The sequence below is a fragment of the Strigops habroptila genome, chromosome 4 (assembly GCF_004027225.2).
Source record: "Strigops habroptila isolate Jane chromosome 4, bStrHab1.2.pri, whole genome shotgun sequence".
In the NCBI taxonomy this organism is placed as follows: Eukaryota; Metazoa; Chordata; class Aves; order Psittaciformes; family Psittacidae; genus Strigops; species Strigops habroptila.
In genome coordinates, this window is record NC_046358.1 from 46,869,884 (window position 1) to 46,890,737 (window position 20,854).

Genomic DNA, 20,854 nt, shown 5'->3' on the forward strand with positions numbered 1-20,854 from the left:
TAACTGTTTAATTAAAAATATTATAGAGAGAGCTAGGTAGACTCCAGAAATTAGATTACTAATTTAAGAGATTAGAGATGTCTTTTTAAAAAAAAATAAAAAAGAAAGGAAAAAAGTGTGTTGCTTTTATTTAGCAGCCTTTTAGGTGCTAAATTTAGAAAGTGATTAGGGCACCTGTTAGGTGTTTCTCAGCAAACATAAAGGCAGAGAAGAACTAACTCTGCAGAAATGGAGTTTCTCATTTAAAGGCTGGTTATGGAGATCCTTAAAAGCATGGTTGCAAGAGTCATCAGATCTGAAGTAGTTGGCAGCACTGCAAGTGTTCTTCAGCATGGTTGCTAGATGAAATTTTAGTAGACAGCTGTCAAGTGTCTGCTGCTGCTGCTTTGATGCTGTACTGCAGCTTGTGAAAACTTCCAGGTTGCATTCTTTTTGGATTCGAGTGATTTTGGAACTTAATAGTTTAATTTGCTCTTTTGCAACTTACTGGAGCATAGCTGACCAGCAGATTGCCTTTTTTTGTTATTAGACAGATACTGTAAAAGAAGTTGTTTTCAAAAATATGTTGTGTGCAGCATTTACTTTTTGACTAGTGTGGCTAAATCATTGTCTTCCTGTTACTTTACCCAGCACCGAGGGTGGTTGGAAACTTGGAATTTGAGTATATGAGCCACAGGGTTAAGAGTTGTGGTGGTATCTTCTACAGCCAAAGCCGCTTGCTTTCTGAGTGCCAGAGGGATTTGATTTGTATTACACTGTCTCGGACCATTTTTTTCCCAAACCACTATTAGGTTTTGAGTTGGAAATTAAATCATAGCTGCAATTTTGTGGTCAGCTGTCAGCTTTTGGCCAACTCCTCTGAGGAAAAATTAAAGTAATGACTTTGTGAATATTGAAGAGTTTAATCCCCTGGTAGCTGAAGAAGAATTAGCTCCTTGTGACTTCATCCAAACCCTACAGATGTGCCAGAGAAAATAATATATAGCTTCTTGAAAAATAAAAGTATATTTTATTAGGCAGAGATAAAAGAAAAACTGTTGTAGTCTTCACATTTCTATCTGGGTAGACTTGATTTTTTATTCTTTTTTTTCCTTCCAGAGCAAATTTAGAGTAAAACAAACTAAGCAGACTTTATGCAGACATTCTGTTTTAAATTGTAATAGAGGAATTTCGGGTTGTTTTTTTAAATGAAGATTGTAGTGTTCAGAACACTTGCTGAACCAGTGTTAACTACAATTAAGAGTGGTAGTTCTTTAAAATTGTTTACTGTGGATTATTTAAAAACTTAATTTGATGCTCTTTAAAGGAATGCTGATGAAGGATGAAATATCATTGTCTTTGGGAATAGAAATTCTCTCTTGCTTCGTTGGCTTGCTTCCTTATTCTGCCTCATACTGTAAAATTCCCCGTCTTTCTCTGATACGATGCTCGTATCCTCAAACATTTTTACAGCATCTCTTCTGAGTTAGCTCCTGCATCAGCCACTGAAATAAATGTTGTTTCCAATGCATCTCTCAGTCAAGGCTGAAACTACAAATGCTTTATGAGGTCTCTGCACAGTTGTCCGAACATTTTAATTTAACAACTGGATTGATGCCCTCCCCTCATTCATTTCAAATCATGTTTTTAACTAGAAACAGCTGGTAAGATTCCTTGACTGTCACAGGCATGAATATGTATTGCCTCTGCAATTTTTATATATGCTCTGGGCTAATATTAAAATGTGGCTGCTATTGTTGATATATTTTGTAATTTAAGTACACTGGATGGAGGACAGATAATTGCATAAATATGACTGATTCCTGATCTGTAATTCATTAAATGCAGTGTGTGTTTCAAAAATCATCTAATGCTTCTCTTGCGTTAAAGCTTGGAGTAGGTTGACTGATACGGCTTGGTTTTCAGACCTTGTTTAAAGACAAAAGTGATTAAAAGGATTTTAACCAACTGTTAACAGTAGCTAATGCAGTCCTTCAGTGTTTCCCTGTGAATTTTCTGTGCTTCAAGTCGTGCTGCTGCTGCTTAAAACAAAACTGTAGCAATATAGTATCTTGTGGTGAAAGGATGTTTGTACTTAAAAATAAACTATTGTGTATTTAGGCTCAAAAATCAGTTTGATTTTGAGTGTCTGTTGAAAGGTTTCTTTTTTAATTTGAAAGAACAGCTCTGTGTTTAAGCCTTTGTTTTGGCAGCACCAAGTGTTCTGAGGAGGTATGATGTGTTTTGCAGTTTAACTTCCTTGGGGTGGCTTACTTTTATAGCACATTATTATTTAGTCCCTACTAGCATCAGAATGAGCCCACCACTCTCTGGTTTTAAAGTCACTTCATGTTTGTATTTGCTGATTTTCAGCCCTCTTAGTATTTAAGATATAATTGTCTCCCTTTGGAAAAGCAGTGACAATGTGATACTGTATTTAAAGACCCACTGTAGTAGTGATGAACATGTGATTATCTGAACACAGAGCCCAGCATTCATTTACAATCTCTGCAAGATCTGCAGTGGATAAAGAACAGCATGCTGCAATCTCTACTAGAAAAATCTTGCTCTCTGAAACTGTGGATCTCTTCAAACAATGTATTCTTTTGATCCTTGTGGTTTTTCTTTTGGATCAAAATCATACTGGAACCATTTCACACAAGTTGAGTGTGCTCTATTTGCATGCTGCTTAACTGCGGTAAGCTTTCAGTCAGCACAGGTGAAAGCTTAAAATTGGCAAGCTGGTCTGAATTAAATGGTGTTCATGTTGAAATATGGTAATAGGGAGCTAACACCAATGACAAAACACATGCTGCATAGCAGAGCGTAGTCTCTGGGGCAGATAAAATCTGTCTTATGTATATATGTGGTTCATACTGAACATTCAGTCTTTACAAGATAAGCAATGATACTTGTGATTTCCAAGGGAGACGTGGTTGTAATCAAGGTAATGATGATTCCTAAGCAGTCATTTACAGCTGTGAACTCATTAGCTCTGGACTTTTTCAGCTCTAAAGGCCATTAATGTCATGTGAATGTCAACTGTGAATCTTCCAATTCTGCTTTATTTTAGAAGGTAGCACAGAGAAGGAGATGGAAGAGAACTGGTTGTGGCTCTGGGGAGGATCCTGAAAGGGGAAGGGGGGAGTAGGGAACCTCAAATATGAGAGGTAATAAAGGATGTTAAAGGAATGAATAAAAACATAACATTGGGTCTGAAGAACTACTTATTCTTCAGTGATGAGTTTGACTGCAAGGCACAGATCCAAGAGTAACTGCAAATTGCTCTTTGTGGACTGCATTCTCTTTGTGACTGTGTCCTCCTTTGGTAGCTGGTAGAGCAAACTTTGAGGTGTCCTGGCTGATGGGTCTTAGTTAAAAGTAGAATTCAAAATGAACGTGGTATCTTGTTTATGTTACTGATCTTTTTTCTTCCAGATAACTGGCCCACCAGGTTGTGGCAAAACTCAGTTTTGTATTATGGCGAGTGTTCTGGCTACACTGCCTGTAAGCATGGGAGGACTAGATGGAGCTGTTATATACATTGACACAGAGTCTGCATTCAGTGCTGAAAGGTAAGGTGCAAAATTCTAAAACACACGCTTCCGACTTCTTTAGCACCTTTTAGCTTGGAGCCTTCAGTTATTTTCTGAGCAATAATTAAGCATTTATAAATTAAATACATATGGTGATTATTAAGCATTCATCTGATACGTGCAGTTATTCTATAGGTGACAAAATTAATTTACTAGAATGGTTTGCTTAACTTCCTAATTTCTACAATTAATAATAATTAGGAAGCAGATTCCAACTGTGGTATTATGAGGTGCATGGCACACTCTCCAATTTGTAAATGGTCTTAACAGCCCTGTACCTGAAATCTTTCTTTGCAGTTTAGTTTGTGGAGTTAGGAGGAAGATTTTGAGGATGTAAAGGCCCAACACTTATGAGTACAAAGGAAATGGAGGTTTTTCTCTGAACAGTAGGACTGATGTAGCCAGTTTTCCTTCAGATTTTTATCCGATTTCTGCTGAGTGGGGCCCCCCTACCCTTCTGCGCTTCCGATTTCCTTCTGCAGTAACCTCTCTCCTATATCCTTAGTGGTCATGCAGTACTACATTCCCTTACCTCTATAACATCTCTCATTCTTCTAATATCTCCTGCTTTGCCCATGCGACTGAAACTGCTCAGCTGCACACTTACAGTATCTTCTTACTGCTGAATGGACAGGAGATGCTATACTCTGTATCTGCTTGAGAGTTACAGATGAGTGCACGTGACTGGTTAACTGTTGAAATAATTAGAATCATAGAATCATAGAATAGTTAGGGTTGGAAAGGACCTTAAGATCATCTAGTTCCAACGTCCCTGCCATGGGCAGGGACACCTCGCACTAAACCATGTCACCCAAGGCTCTGTGCAGCCTGCCCTTGAACACCACCAGCGATGGAGCATTCAAAACTTCCTTGGGCAACCCATTCCAGTGCCTCACCACCCTCACTGTAAAGAACTTCTTCCTTATATCTAATCTAAACTTCCCCTGTTTAAGTTTGAAGCCATTACCCCTTGTCTATCACTACAGTCCCTAATGAAGAGTCCCTCCCTAGCATCCATATAGGCCCCCTTCAGATACTGGAAGGCTGCTAGGAGGTCTCCACGCAGCCTTCTCTTTTCCAGTCTGAACAGCCCCAACTTTCTCAGCCTGTCCTCATATGGGAGGTGCTCCATCCCCTTTACATTCTTGTGGCCCTTCTCTGGACTTGCTCCAACAGCTCCTTGTCCTTTTTATGTTGAGGACACCAGAACTGTACGCAGCACTCCAAGTGAGGTCTCACGAGAGCAGAGTAGAGGGGCAGGATCACCTCCCTTGACCTGCTGGTCACACTTCTTTTGATGCAGCCCAGGATACAGTTGGTTTCTGGGCTGCGAGCACACACTGAAGCCGGCTCATGTTCAGCTTCTCATCAACCAACACCCCCAAGTCCTTCTCCGCAGGGTTGCTCTGAATGTCCTCTGTGCCCAACCTGTAGCTGTGCCTGGGATTGCCCTGACCCAGGTGTAGGACCTTGCACTTGGCTTGGTTAAACTTCATAAGGTTGGCATTGGCCCACCTCACAAGCATGTCAAGGTCACTCTGGATGGCATATATAATTCTGCAATATTTCATTAAAGGTAGCTCTAATTTAGTTTACTTAGCTACCAACTTTTCTAAACCATGAGGATTCGATTTTTTTGAGATGTACATTCCTTTGTCACTGTTTGGAATTAGTTCAAAAGTTATTGATGGTCTAGGAGAGGACAAATAGTACGGTACTCTCATCTTCTTGTAGCAAAATGGGCAGTAGAAGATTCATTGAAATAATTTATATATTTCAAATGATTTAGTAATTATACCCATGGCCTGAATCCATAGTATCAAAGCAAATGTATTTCCCCTGTTTAATCATTTGAAGTTATCATGGATGAGAAGGTGGGGTTTCTAACCCTGGTTTTTTCAATTTAATTTCACAAAAGTTTGAATTACTTTAACCCGAGTGTAATATATCAAAGAAAAAAAAGATTCAAGCAATGGCTCTGCAAAGTCTGGTGCTCCTTTCTTACATACCACTTAAGTTTTATTTCAGGTCCCTGAAGTGTAGATGGGGAATATAGATACACAGTTAAGGACCCAATGGATGAGTTAAAACTTGTTTCTTAAAAGTGAATGCTAACCAATAGAAAACAGGTGAATGTGAAAACAAAACTGCTGAAAATAGAGTAGGATGTAAAAAGGACATGTGGTAAAAGTAACATTATTGCTAAGAATGAGAATGTTTATGTATTAAATAATATTTAGTGTTGCTCAGTTGCAAATGATAGCTGTACATAATATGTTACAACTCCTAAGAAGCAGCACCAGCAGAGTGAGGGAAGTGCTTGTCCCCTTCTACATGATACCTGTCAGACTATGTGTAGATCCTGTGTCCAGTTTTGGGCTTTCATAAGAAAGACATGGCAAACTGCAGGGAATTCATCAAAGGTCTACCAAGGTGGCTGAGGCTGGAACGCTTGCCCTTTGTGGAGGGACTGAGGTCTTGCTCAGTCTAGAGGAGAGAAGGCTTTGGGAGGATTCTAACAGCAGGCTTCCTCTACCAGTGAGGAGGCCATCAAGGTGATGGGACAGTGGTGCATGGCAGGCAGACAGTAGGCGTACATTGAAATCAATTTCTGTGCTGATATATGGAGAAGTTTTTTTACCATAAGAACAGCCAGGAATTGGAAAAGGTTGCCCAGAGAGGTTGTGGTGCCTCCGTCCTTGGAGATCTCAAGCACCTTCTTCTGACTTCATAGCTTGTACTGCTTTGAACAGGATGTTACCCTGGAGGTCTCCTGAGTTCTCTTCCTAACCTGAATTTTCTTACAGTTCTGTAATCCTGTATTATTAATAGATGGCAAGTAGAAGAGTTTTTGGTTTTATTGTTGTTCTAAACACTTCTGGTAAGAGGGCAAATATTTGTTTCATAGCAACTTATTTTAAAGGGGTTAATGGAGGGAGATGTTTAGATGGCACTATTTTTATGTAAAACTCAAAAGCCTCTATGGAAAGCCTGAGAAGTGTTTGTATCTCTGCTGCTCTTTAGGGCGGAGACTTGCAAAGTTGTAGCTGTCATACCAGCTGTAATGCTACCCTGCTTCTAGAAAGATACTGTATAAAGCTGGCTAATTTTGTTTCCCTTGCTGAAAGGCACTTTTCTTTTGTCATTGTGCCTGGCAGGTCTTACTTCTAGGCAGGAGCTTTTTGCTTCCACTAACTTTCATAGTCTTATTCTCTAACGTGACAGTTTAGTTCAATCTAATAGAAATGCTGAGCAGAGTGGTCAGAATTGAGGCTGGTTTGCTAACATATGCCACTGGTTTCTCTAATTTATTTTTTTTTTTACTTGAATAGAAGAGAAAGCTGTATCAGTGCAGACAGTGTCCATCATTCAGCTTTGTCACAACACGGACACTAGGACAGGTAGATGGAATGGCCATAGTAAGTCTGGAAATCAAAATTGTTGTCATCAGTTTTGTAGCAATTCAATTCAACTCTAGCCAGCTATTAACTGAAAACACACTAGACTTATTTAGAAGGTCTGAAAAGAATTTGTTGGTTTTGCTTTTCTCTCTAGCCATACTTCCTGCTTGTAAAAAAAACACTAGGTACAAATTTCTCTGAACCAAAGCTGAGAACAAATGGATTTTCCACCCCGTGGGCCTCTACCCCAGTTTCAAAGAACATGTTCTGTGCATGATTAATTGTGCAAACAGAAAGACAAGGTTCTGTCCCTGGAAGTTCTGCGGGACAAGTTTAGATGTAGTAATTTATCTAATGAATGAGGTTCAGACTATTGTAACAAATTTGCTTGCTCAGGATAGGTATGTTAACATTCAAGCTTAGTGTTTCTAATTCTTAAACCAAATAAAACTGATTTAAAATAGTTTTTCTAGAACAGCTTTAACATTTTGGGGTTTGATGAAAGATGCCTAAATAAAAACATCAAGATAACCAGTAAGTTGTGCCCACAGGTATCATCCACTAGATGCCACTCTTCTCAAGCTATAGGCGGTTGGATATGTCTGCTTAAAGCACAAACAATTAAGTATTTTGTCATTAAAAAATCTTCATTTTGGAAAAATACAGTGCTCAGATTGGGACTATGAGTTTCTAAGTTAAATTCTTGTATCATTTATTTAAGGACCTGGATAAAATTGCGTTGTGTTCAAAAGGGTGGAACCTCTTCCCGCTGACTTCCAAAGAGTGAGCAGGCAGTCAGCAGTTCTGAAACGTATACCATTTAGTGGCCTTGATTTTATGTATAAAATCTCTTTTAACATCTCTTTTTAACATTTCTGAAAATGCTGGTGTCTCATCAGTAAATTGTTTCGTTTTATATCTGTGTGAGAGTTTTTTTTCAAAACCTAGTTTCTGAATATAAAAGTATTTTGATGACAAATAAAAATATCCAAATTCCTCTGAATTCTTTTGGTGTTATCACGAGTTATCTGATACGCTTCCTTAGTCTAGTCTCATAATAAATAGTAGTGTACTTACCAATTGTAATTCATTGTTTTGGAGGGTCATGAATTTGCTAGTAAGGTAATGGAGAACATTTAATCATGGAACCCCACATTCAGTTCTATCAGCGAAGCAGCCACTTAAACTGTTCAGTCATTTCATTATATCAAGTCATACCAGTTGTACCTGAATGGATGGATGTTCAGTTGTAGCTGCCTGGCAGCTGGAGCCTCAGTCGCTTTGTGACACAGTGCTTAGTTTTTTGGTGTGGGTTTCCTTTTTTTTTTTTTGCTAGCTCTAAAAAGTATATTTTTTTTAAAGATTTTATGAGCCCTTTTTACACATAGCTAATGGCACAATGGAAATAATTTCAATGAAAAAGCCTCCCATCTAAATGACCTTGTTTTTGTTTTTAAAGAGAGATTATCTGTGAAAAGATTTTCACTTTTGCAGGCATACTTTCCATGCATGTACTGCTTGTATAAGTACTTGCAGTTGAACTGGACTCTGTTCTTTGCAGTCCCACTTCCACATTGGCTGGATCTTGTAATAGATCTTCTCTTTGTCGTTGGCTTGTTAAATTTCTCTGGTGACACAAGGTCCACTTTATGATTTCACTGCAAGATAAAGGTGGAAGGGAAGATGGTTTGAGTTATTTCTGTTTAAATGAAAATAATATTTACCTATAATAATTAAAATAGGAAAATACTTGGCCATTGAGTGGAGCCTCTTGTACAAAACTCAAAGAACTTTGCATTCAGTAACTAAATTTTGCAGTTCCTTCTATTGGAGATAGGTTGTTTCTTTGTATACAGACATGTTATGTCTTTCCCCAGTGTACCACTGACTCTTAGCATCACTGGGAAGAGAACATAAGTGTTCTGACTTCCCGTATTTCAGTCTGACCGCTAAAGTATGCTTCTCCTTTGAAAAAGATTTCCAGTATTAGTTGGTATCTGCTTATCATTCAGAGGTGTGCTTGGTTTGCTTTGTGAATACTTGATGCTTGTTATCCCACATTATTCCTTTTGCGGTATTATGTCTTCTGTTTTTCTGATAGGTTGATTGAGATAGCAGGAAACAGATTCCCTACTTATTTTGACTCGGATGAAAAGCTGTTCTGCATGACCCATAGCATCCACCTGTATCGAGAGCTGACCTGTGGCAGTGTACTGAAGAGGTATTCTTTTCCAGAGTTTAAAAAAAAAAAAAAAAAAAGAGGACAGTTTTGACTGGATTGTATATAACAGTATTTGTTTGATATCAAAGTTTTGTGAAGAATAATTCATCTTTTGGAGGAATTTTCATGTTGATAACAGCACAGTCTCCAAACTAAAATTGCTACGGAAAGACTGACATTGCTCTTCTCATGTCATACCATATGACTAATCCAGTTGATGTTTCCTAATTTCTGCTAGGCAATTGCTATATGGTCTGATCCCTGTAAGCCTTTAAAGGGGAGTGTTCATGTGACAGGTCTTGTCGAGTCTTGGATTGTGGAGTTATGTTTTCCTGAAATAGATGTTTGCTTCTCTAAAGCACAGTTTACTTCCAGGGGACTGGGACACCTCCAGCAGTGGGATGGAGGAATCGTTTAACAGTTGTCAGCCTGAATGCTGTTGTTGGCGGTCACGTTATTACCTTACGTTATTTTGTGAACACATTTTGCAATGAGAATGAATTAAGTTATATTTTAGCATCATCCTGTGTGTTTTATGTTAGTGGGAGAATTATTCTAAGAATAATTTCTTCTTCTAGTGCAGCTTTATTAGAGAACAGCTAATAGTGTACTCTCAACGGATTAGGTTTGGCATACTGTCTTTGGAAACAGATTTGACCTTATGCATATATAGACACCAAGGATTCTGGTGTTGGCAATGAGATACTGTGAGCAAAACCACACTCTTTCAGTGTCCACTTAACTTGCTGTCTGCCATTCAGGGTTTGTACTGCATAGTGTTGCTAACTAGAGGTTCTTCCAAAACTCCCTTTCGGAGAGGTCCTGGCTTTGGTTCTGCGGCCTACTGAGCCTCGGAAACTCTTAACTCATGCAGATGTTAGTGGAGGTTGTATGTGAGGGGGAAAAAGAGGGGCTGACTTCCAGCTTATTAAAGTAAACCTTTTTAAACAACATCAGGGTTATAAAATGGTTCTATTGTGTAAATAGTATTATCAATGACTGGGAGTTTTTATGTTGTTGTTTTTTGGTTTTTTGTGGTTTTTTTTTTTTTCTTTTCAGGATTATGTCTTTGGAAGAAGAAATTATTTCAAAGAAAGTTAAACTTATAATAATTGACTCTATTGCTTCAGTTGTCAGAAAGGAATTTGATACAAAACTCCAAGGCAACCTGAGAGAAAGAAGTAACTTTTTGGCTAGAGGAGCATCAGTGTTGAAGTATTTGGCAGAGGAGTTCTCTATACCAGTAAGTTCTTCTTTCTTTCTTAAATTTTTGCCTTACAGTATCAATTAATAGACTCTGAGAAGAATGACGGTGACAGGAAGATGAAAACCAGCAAAAGCTTCTAGCAGGAATCTTGAAGTAGGTACCAATTGGAAAATAGCCAGGGAATGGGAGAACAGTAACTATCCTGCATGGTGGGTTTTGGTTTTGGGTTTTTTTTAATTTTATTTTTTTTATTTAGGACTTCAAATAAGGGTTTACAAGAGTCTCCAGCTGTGTTCCAGTGCTTTGTTTTCTTTTTTTTTTTTCCCCTTAAATCATACTTTATTTTGTGCCATTAAATATTGCTCTCCCTGGTGGTTCCCTTCTAATGCAATGCTTGCTCTAACTAGTGCTTACTCTGAGTAGGTGAAGATCTTTTTCTGCCTCTGTCTCTTCCACTTAAGTTTATAGACAATACAGCAAAAACCTCTGGAGCAGCCTAAATTCCTTTTGTGATTGATAATGTATGCTAATTAATGGTCAAAGGGCAGTAACAGCACAGTAAATCCTTGTCTGTGGACTTGCCTATAAAATAAAAAGGAAGAGACAATCACTCAGTGTAGGGACTGGGTAGAACTGATCAAAAAGTGCTTTAGAAGATGTAAGCTGCATAAGTGTGTGTGTGTGTGCCTTCATTATATGATCCGCAGAGGATCATATCAACTCGAAAGATGTCATTGAGACTCAACTCTTAGAATTATTTCCTAGTATGGGTAATCTACCTACTTGTCACTCAAGTGTAAGAGAGAAACTTCAGTTAGGCTAGTGAGGCCTTTTTCCTCTGACATTCCTGAGATCACAGCAGCTATCGTACCAGAAGTGTACACGTCAGAGATGTGGAACCGGCTGACTTAAGAAGAATGGATTTCCTTCTGCCATGTAATTTCTAAACACTTGATGGAGAAGATTAAACCCTAGCCTTTAGTGTCCTACTCAGTGTACCCAATAGTACTTACAACGCGTTAAAAAGACAGGAGAGAATTGTAAGTATGTGCACTCATATTTTGGGAAAATATGTAGCCCTTTGAAAAAAAGGAGAAGCTGTATGGGAAGATACTATTTTTCTATTTCTCTATTTTCTTCTTCTTTAGACACCTCCTGCTCCCCCCCTTCCTCTTCATTAAAATGATGAAGCTGAGCTGGATTGGAGCCTCTGACAGTTCAGGCTGCTGCCGTGCTTAGTCAGAGGGACAGTGTTGATATTCACAAAAGTCTTACAGTTAGACAATATGAAGTACCCTAAGATCGTGATCCTAGTTCATCCTACATAAGAATAAAATAAAGCTTGAACATTTAAAAGTTTCCATGAATTTATTCAATGGAAATTCAACTGTATTTTCATTTATTGCTGTCTCTAACACACATTGCTCGTGGGTTGGTTCTGGTGTATTTTAAAGTTTAGTTAAATTTTACCTCACAAAATTAACTGTAGTGACTCGTGTTAGTTAAGAATTCTAGGAGGGCTGTGGCTGGAGATTTGAGTTCTTGCAAACATGGATCCCTAGTCAAGGTTGTGTATGAGTAACATGTAAAACCTAAGATGGGAGTGTGTTATGCAATCGCTGATGCATGCTGGAGGTAAGACTGCTGTTGCATATATTGCATTAACCTCTGCTACTTGAGGTTACACAGTATCCAAGGCTCTCATTGTAAATAACTGTGTTGGAATTGTTTCCAATGTTTTTACTTACCTAGAAAATCATAAATATAAATTTGGGGCTAAAAGAACATTAGTAAGGTTGCAGAGCAATTTAGATCACTAATGAATTGGACACATGAAAAATAATGTAACACTTATTTCATGGCCGAGTCAGTGCAACTGAATACTGAGTTGGACAACTAGTAGGGAGACTCAATCTGAGACTGAAAAATTTGGAGTGGATGACTGATATGAGTTGAACTTGAAGTCAGTCCTTTTAGGCTGTAGCTAAAACATCTGGTGAAAAACTTAAAAGTAGTTGGGCAAGGGAATCAGAAATAAGGAGGTTATGTGTTATTTATTTAGCTATAACCGTTACTGGAGCAGTACATCTGCTGTTAACAGTCGAAGGAGGGTGGTGGAAGATCAGCGTCCAGAGAATAGCCCTGAAAATGACCGGGAGAAGGGGAGAGCAGTCTTAGTAATTAAGTTGGAAGGTGCTTACTTTGTTTAGCTTAGCTAAGCAAATGTTAAGGGTTTCTTCATTAGTCAGTACGTACCTGCTTGAGGAAGAGATATTTGATAAAAGCTGACAAAGTTATACCACAGTTCTGTGGTTGGAAGCAGAATTAAGCAAGTTCAGACTTCAAATAAGGGGTGTGTTCTTACTGGACTAATTAATCATTGGAATGCATTACTAAACATAAATAGCTGCTTGTCACAGAGTATTTTTAAATGGCTTTTTTTCCTCATTTCCTAAAAAGGAAATAAGTTCAAATAGTGTTAAATTTGGGGAAACCCTGTACTATCACGTTACGCTGGAGTTCAAATGAGTTTAATGCAGTCTCTAGCTGTTTATAATTGTGTGTTTATGGTGTCAGGATATCGAGCTTGATGAGCACAAGTGACTAGCATTCATAGCTTTTACGGAACTCAAAGGGAGCAGTTTCAAACCCAAGTACCCCTATATAGTATGAAGTATTTGGGGACAAAAGCTGACTTTAACTGTCTCAAAACTGATGGTCATTGTTCAGTAACCTCTCTGCACTTCTATTTTTGGTTTGTGAAATGGGAATAACAGAGCTGTTAGTTGTGAGGGTGCTGTGAGGAGGGGGTCATTCCTGTTGAGAAAGCACTCGTACTGTGTTCATGAACAATGTATAGATGCTCATTGGAAAGTAACACTTGCCATCCCCTGTGTAAATTTAAATAATGTGGAGTAAATGAAACCTTAATCCATTTTAAGATGAGAAAAATATATTAAACATACTAACTGGAAGGCACCATCTTAGCTACTGAATGAAGCAAGCAAGTGTTGCGCAATTTAGATATCTGCTTCACGTGATGGGTTTTGAAGTTTTTTGTTTGTAAAGTACAAAGAAACAAAGTTGGTTTTGGTGGTTTTTTTTCTTATGTTTGCACATTAGTAAAAAGTTTTGTTTCTCAAGAAGTGAAATATAATGCCCGATTTCCACTTTTGATCTTTTTCTGCCTAACTTAGCAGTAAGCCCAGTTCTATCCTAGGCTCTTTAAATGATGCCAGGGCAAGAGGCAGCACATGGTTTGGATGGCTTCTTGTCTTTTGATGGGCAACCTGGCAGCTGTACTGATGGCTGAAGCTTTTTCCTCCATGGTGCACAATGTAGCAGTGTCCTTTTTTCCCCTTCCCTGCACACAGCTGTGACCAAAACCTACTTTTTTTCTGCCAGGTTTTGTTGAAGCTAGCCAGTCAGATCTAAAGCTCTACCCTGAAACCAAGAAAGACAGTTTGACTATGAATCAAACAAAAAGCCTTTTATTTTTTAAATCCAGTGAATATGTAAAGCTATATGAAAGGTTATTATTTATGTTTTAAAGCATGTGGTACTTGAGAATATTTGCATCTGAGTGTGTTCTGTTACAATGTGCATTGATGCTGTCTTCTAGATTTCGTATTTAAGCAGCAGTAATCAGTCCTGTATGTTTCCTGTCTAGTTTCTTGACTTCCTTATCTGCCTTAAAAGAATAGAAAACAAAATAAACTTCAGATTTTTATTCTTCTCTTCTTCCATGTTCACAGGAAACTGGTATTCACTAAAAATAGTTTAGTGTTCATGCTGGTTAACAGACAAGTGATCATAGAATCATGGAATGGTTTGGGTTGGAAAGGACCTTAAGATCATCTAGTTCCAACCCCGCTGCCATGGGCAGGGATGCCTCACACTAGACCATGTCACCCAAGGTTCTGTCCAACCTGGCCTTGAACACTGCCAGGGATCGAGCATTTACCACTTCTTCAGGCAACCTGTTCCAGTGCCTCACCACCCTCATAGTAAAGAACTTCTTCCTTATATCTAACCTGAACTTCCCATGTTTAAGGTTAAACCTATTACCCCTTGTTCTATCTCTACAGTTCCTGGTAGAGAGTCCCTCTCCAGCATCCTTGTAGGCCCCCTTCAGATACTGGAAGGCTGCTATGAGGTCTCCACGCAGCCTTTTCTTCTCCAGGCTGAACAGCCCCAACTTTCTTAGCCTGTCTTCATATGGGAGATGCTCCAGCCCCCTTATCATCCTTGTGGCCCTCCTCCGGACTTGCTCCGATGATGTCTCCATTTCAGTGAAGAGCTAAAACTAAACCCCAATATGACTAGAATTGTTCTTGAGATTTAACTGTTTAGATTATAAAAATTGTTATTTATAGAGCCTGGTCTTCTGGTTGTTGCTACTGGACAAAATGCGTGAAGCTAGCTAGATGTCACTGTGGAAAACCACTCTAAAGTGGCAGTTGCAAAACCAAACTGCTTTAAGCATTCTTTCAAATGTCAAATTGAGACTGAAGATGAAACTTGCATTCTAAATCCAGAAGGCTAATCAATTTACAACACTAGCTATCCTTTATACTTCCGTCTGGGTTGTGTTCTTAGATCTGTGAAGTGAACCTTCGTTATTTATGATCAGCATGTTGGGTATCATTACTACCAGCAAATGTATAATAGCTTTTTTTTTTTTTTTTTTAAATTGTTCTTTCTGAGATTATGAAATAGCTTATGAGGAGACACTTTCATTTCTCACTTGTGATTTATAGTGCACATGAAAGACAAACCTTATGTAAGTATCTCTAATGGTTTTATTTGCTGTGTTAAGTAAGCTGACAGTAGTTCAGAAGCCCATAATTTCCACGGGTAATATTTTTTTCCCCTTTGATACCACATGCTCCATTTAATTCCTAAAAATTCACTTGATCAGTATTGATAATATGACAGCAATTAAAACTGTCATAGTCAATTTTCGTCTCACACTGTTCTCACATTTTTGTTTCAGTGCTTCACACTCGTGCGTTCTGCTCTGCAAACTTTAGACCCAAGGTTTTAATTTGCTTTGGAAAGACAAATGTTTATATATATATATACACACACATATTTATCAGGTTGTTTTAAGTTTTTTTCTTCTCAAAATCAATTTATATGTGCAGATTACTTGACATCTGCAGTGCCTTTTCGTCTGTCTTTGGTTAAGTGTGTTTAATTGTATTATCTTGGTTTCCTGTAGTAAAGTGTCTCAAGATTGAAGTGTTTCTGTTGGCAAAGAGAAAATATTCAAACTGTTAATTCTCTCTTTCTTTATAAGCAAATATTCCCATTTGGCCTCATCCTTGCTTCTGTTAATTCTGTTTCTGCATGGGTGGTTGCTTGTTAGCTCCTCTGCACCTTTGCTGTTTTGATATTTGAAAATACTATGTATGGAGAGCTAAACAAATTCCAAAATCAAAGATTTCTGAAGAAAAGTTGTTTTGGTGCCAGTTCCTTTTGAATTGATAATAAATTTGTAGAAAGCTTGAAAAAATGGGTAGTTGAATTGTTGTTACAGTATGTAACAGCACTGTATGCTTGCTTTCCAAAACCATTGAGATACGTTAGGCTACCAGGTGAATTTGTCTTTATCTGGACTGTAAGCTGCTGAAATGCAAACTTTGTTTTTATATTTTGCCATTAAAAGTATTTTAAATACCAGTGTAACAGAAACAGTAATTGAATTATCTTTGCAAGTTGTTTAAAACCAGAATAAGAAAAACTTTTCTTCCAAAACTTAGGGAACTGGTTAAATTTTGAAGTTTTCTAAAGAGAGAAGTATATGTTATACCACACTGAAATGTGTTTAATAAGGAGCTAACCTTATCAGAAGAAAACATTTTAGAACTAAGTTACCAGAATTTTACTAGCCATATTTAGGCCAGATGTGGTTCGAACAGTTTCAAGTGGTGAGAATTCAATGGAAAGCATGGGTCTTTTTCTGTTGAGCTGCTGATATTTATGTAAAACATCTTGTCGCTCAAATTTCAAGCATATTTTGTGTTTGTATGTGAACTTTAATACCCTTCCCAACTGCTAATAGAAGGATCTTTGTATTTATACATAATCAAACTGAACCCCTGCAAAAGGCTGAGATTTACCCAATAATGTAATTCTCCTCTCCATCTCCCTTTCTGTCTCCCCATCCATATGCGTAGCTTTGGTGCTTTTTTCCATGAAGTCTGTATATTTCTCTAGAGAGCAGCATGAAAGTTAAAATGGTTTGAGACTTTGCTTAGAAGATGCAGAATAGTGCTTCTGAACCTGCAGAATTTTATTAAGATAATTCACCAACTTCTTGGAGCAAGTGAGTCCTCCTATGAACTCAATGGGATGAAGAGATACTAGTGTCTTATGCTAATCATACTGTGAATGTTACCACAGAAGCATAAATATTTAGAATAATGTAGATATTGCAGAAATTGTTGACTTTTATTGTTCTATATGAATTGAAGAAACATTGAATAGCCCGAACTTTGAGTCATGGAAAACAGTAGTTGTTTTCTAAACTAGAAAAATTACTTCCAAAACTAACTTCTTTCTTCTAGTAAAGAAAAAATCTTCTCTTCAAGATGTTTCACTCCCTCTGAACCAAAATTCAAGTTGGTGTTTGTGTCCTAATTAAATGATGAAATGAGCAGCATTAGAAAATTTTGCTTGTGCTGGCTATGTGCGAACTTCTGGTTTCTTTTGGTGAAAAAGGGATTCATGTAACTTTGTTCAGTGTGCTTCATCAGTTTGAGTAACAAATAGCCTGTGAAACAAAATATTTCATGTTAAGATTTCTTCCCATGTTATACTTAGCAGCATTTTCATGTCCAGAACTGAGTCTATAGCTTGGTTTTAATTAAACATTCTAGTGTTACCCTTTGCTTTCTCACAAAAATCTGCTTAAAAACAAGTGTCAGAATTTCACATATATGTGAACACTGCTGTTTGTAAAGTGTGGTTTGGAATGAATTTTAATTTGAGGTGTTATTTAATTAGGAAAACAAAATGCTGAAAGGGGACTTACAGACCAGAGTTCTCTCTATGCCCTCGCTGGAACTTCATAAACCCATTTTTTGTTGGCCGATTGTTTATGTTTCAATTATCCCTCTGTTCCACAGTACTGAGTGAAAAATAATTTTGATAAAAGGGTTTTAATTCAACTGCTAAGTGTTGTTACAATGGTAAAGTTGGATGGTTTTGTCTTCTCGTGTGGCTGTTAAAAATTGTTCTCGGAAGGCACAACTTGGTTTCAGTTTAAAATGACTGGTTGAAATGTAATAACTGCCTTCAGTACTGCTGCCATCTGTGTACTTTTTTTATATGTGTCTGGAGAATATATGTTTCTGCAGTTTATGGCCCAACACAGTGTTCCTTTTGGACTGTCTATGCTCATAAAATGTTTAATACTGCTGAGGAAAAGGAATGAGAAATGGTAGAGCAATGTTTCCTGTTTTCTTGTGGTGGTGAAGTATAGAAAAGGAGGTAGTTTAAAGTTACATGATACTAGAATTCAGTTTTCTTTTTCTTTTCAAGTATTCCCTCCATTGCTTTTTCCATTTTACAGTGCAAGTGACTTTGCCAAAAACCATCATTCTGCACAAATTGCACATATGAAATTATGTAGAAAGAAGGCACCGGTATTAATGTATAGGACAGGGAGTTGAGACAAATGAGATTTTTATTACCAAACTTGGTTTTGATCTGTTGTATGATTGTGAACAATGCTTGCTATAAAGGAGGGCAGACACTTTCCCTGATACCTACTGTGACTTGAATTTCTGAAAGACTTTATCCAAAACAAATGAGCAGTTTCTTGTGTTTTCTAACCCTCATTCTAGTTATAGTTCTTTGGGTTCCCTTCAGCTGATTCACATCACCTTAAAAGTGAGGTGCCCAAAAGTGGACAGTATTCCAGATGAACCTCTACCAGTCTTTAGGTATGGAGAAGGATTTCTTCTCATGCCTTACGGGACATCCTCTTGTTTATGCATCATAATACACTGTTTACTTTCTTTGCAATAGTCTGATGTCATTTATACACCATTCACTAAAACCCTGGATCTACATTTGCTGACTTAGTTACTTAGCTAGTTGCTCCTCCTCCTAATGTGTTATTTTTCCTGACTTGCCAAGATAGTTTTGATTTCTAATCTTACATCCTAGTGTACTTGCAGGCTTCTCCCTGTTTTTCTGTTTTTGCAAGGAAAATGGTCATTCTTTCTGTTACAGATTCTTTCTATAATTATTGGGTAGAACCAGGCTTCAAGCATGCTATACCATTTTGTTGAGTAAGAGACCTTTAAACACTGGTAACTGCTGTGTGTCATTTTCCAATAAACTTTGCATCTAACTTGTAGTAAAATCATCTATGTTATATTTTTCTACTTTAAGGAATATACTTACATAAGATATTCTACTGCTAAAATAAAAATACAGTATTTGGTTTTCTTTTTTCTGCCCATGTTGTTACTATGTACGAGCTGTAGGAAACAACAGTAATTGTACTGAAGAGCTTTTATGGCGCTTATTGGGAATTCAGGGTTTGGCAAGGTGTACTGTTTTGACTGTGTGAAAAATTGCCTGAATCTTTAGGCCAATAATATATTTGTGGCTCTGCAGAGAAGAATTTGTTTTGAATATTCTGTTCTTTTTCACATGTTTTCTTGTGCTTCCTTGTCCCTTTGATTTTATTTAAACTGTAGGTTCTCTAGAAATATATCTGCATTTGCATATTGTGTAACTGGAAGTGTGTCTAGTCTCTAGACAGTTTAGAAAGATGGAGAAGAGTTGACCCAGAATACAAGTTGTTGGAAAAATCTTACCTGTGTGCTCAATATAGACTAGTTAGTGGTTTGATTTCCATATTCTCTACAGTTTGTTTGCTTTATGGTTACTTGGCCCCAGGGCTTCTGGGAATAAGAAGGATTTGCTCTCCAATTGTTACTCCTAAATAATATTGTACCAGCCCCTGAGGCATAAAGGGATGGGAATAAAAGGAAATTGAGATTGGGCAATGCATGTGTCTGTTACAATACAAATGTGCCCAGAGATCAAAAGTAAACCTTGCTTGGAAACTGGTAGTAGTAGAAATAATTGTATTGCTTCCCTCTTTGTGTCTACAGGACTGCTTTGTGAGAATATTACATTCATGTGGAACCAGGTGCACTGCTGGGGCTGCTTTCTCATGAAGTATACTCTGGAAGCTTCATGATGCAGTCTGCTTGTTGCTGCTAACTAGAGAACCTGCCTTTTTCAGTCTGCAAAATTTCCTCTCCTTCCACACATGGTTGGATGGTAATAACAAACTATTGCAGCTAGATGTTTGATCCTGTGCTGCCTTGAAATAGGAGTATCTAAGTTTACAGGACAGGCTTTTCAGTCTGCACTTTTTCTTCTACTGTTAAGGCTCTTGTGCATTGGAAGAGTTGTGGGGTTTGCTCTGGTTTCCCTCCTCTGTTTTGCTTGGAATTGGAATCTGTGAGCTATAATGTAGAGTCTCCTGAGCAACTTCGTCATGATTTTTCTATAAGAAGACTCCATCTTCTTTATCGAGAACATGTATGTTTTGTATCATTGTTCATTGAAGTTAGAGCTATCTATATTGACTTATTCACCCCAATTTTCTATTTAAAGAAGGAAACCCGTCACTTTGACAGCAGGCCTTTTAATTTGTTTGGCAGAATTTCAGTATAATCAAACTGAGGGAGAAAGGAGACTCATTCTGAGTATGGATTCCAATGAGAATCTACATGATTTTGGTAACCTCATCAAAACTGTCATGTCGTGTCACGCTAAAATGCATAGCTATATCTCATTTGAGAATATAGTACTTCTGTTGTAATATTCTGGGTAAACAAAATTAGAGGTTTTTATTAAATAAGCTTGAGCAGCCATCTGCAGAAATTTAATCAGACAGGAATGAATGAGATGCTGTTTGTTGTTGGTGAGACTCCACCTGAATATCCGTAAGACAGTAGTATCTCTTCCTCCCGGTACTCTGTTAACATTTGTGCTACTCTGATTTGGATGAGTTGCATAGCCCACCTCAGAATACAAAGAATTTTATTTGTCTTTAGATTCCAGTGTTTTCCATGCTTTGCTTTTGCGTTTATCATCTCTCATACTTTTGACTTGGGATAGAGAGTGTGTTGTTCTTCAGCGATATCTGAAGTCTTGACTGGATTCTTCGCAGGCTGTGGTGTTATATTTTTCATGATGTGTTGATTAGCAAAATCACTTCTAATACATGAGCTACACACTGCTTTTTTCATGCAACTGAAGTGCTTAGTCCTTGTAGAAGAAAATTGCTTTAAAAGTGCTTACTGCTTAGATGCTTTTTGTAGCTTCATAAAGGTTCTCCTTAGGGAAAAGAGGGGCTTGCTTAAGGCTGCAGGCACATACCAGTGCTCAGGGTACATTTCTTCTCAGAACATTA

The 20,854-nt window shown here is 37.8% G+C and overlaps 1 protein-coding gene across 3 annotated transcripts in view; it reads left to right on the plus strand.

Moving 5' to 3' along the window:
- The window catches only part of RAD51B (RAD51 paralog B), a 437,358-nt gene that overhangs the window by 55,422 nt on the left and 361,082 nt on the right, over nucleotides 1–20,854 (plus strand). For all 3 annotated transcript variants that reach the window (XM_030481940.1, XM_030481941.2, XM_030481942.1), the window contains 3 exons: nucleotides 3,418–3,554; nucleotides 9,078–9,197; nucleotides 10,257–10,440. In XM_030481940.1, coding sequence (XP_030337800.1) covers nucleotides 3,418–3,554; nucleotides 9,078–9,197; nucleotides 10,257–10,440 — 441 coding nt within the window. The remainder of the gene's footprint in view (nucleotides 1–3,417; nucleotides 3,555–9,077; nucleotides 9,198–10,256; nucleotides 10,441–20,854) is intronic.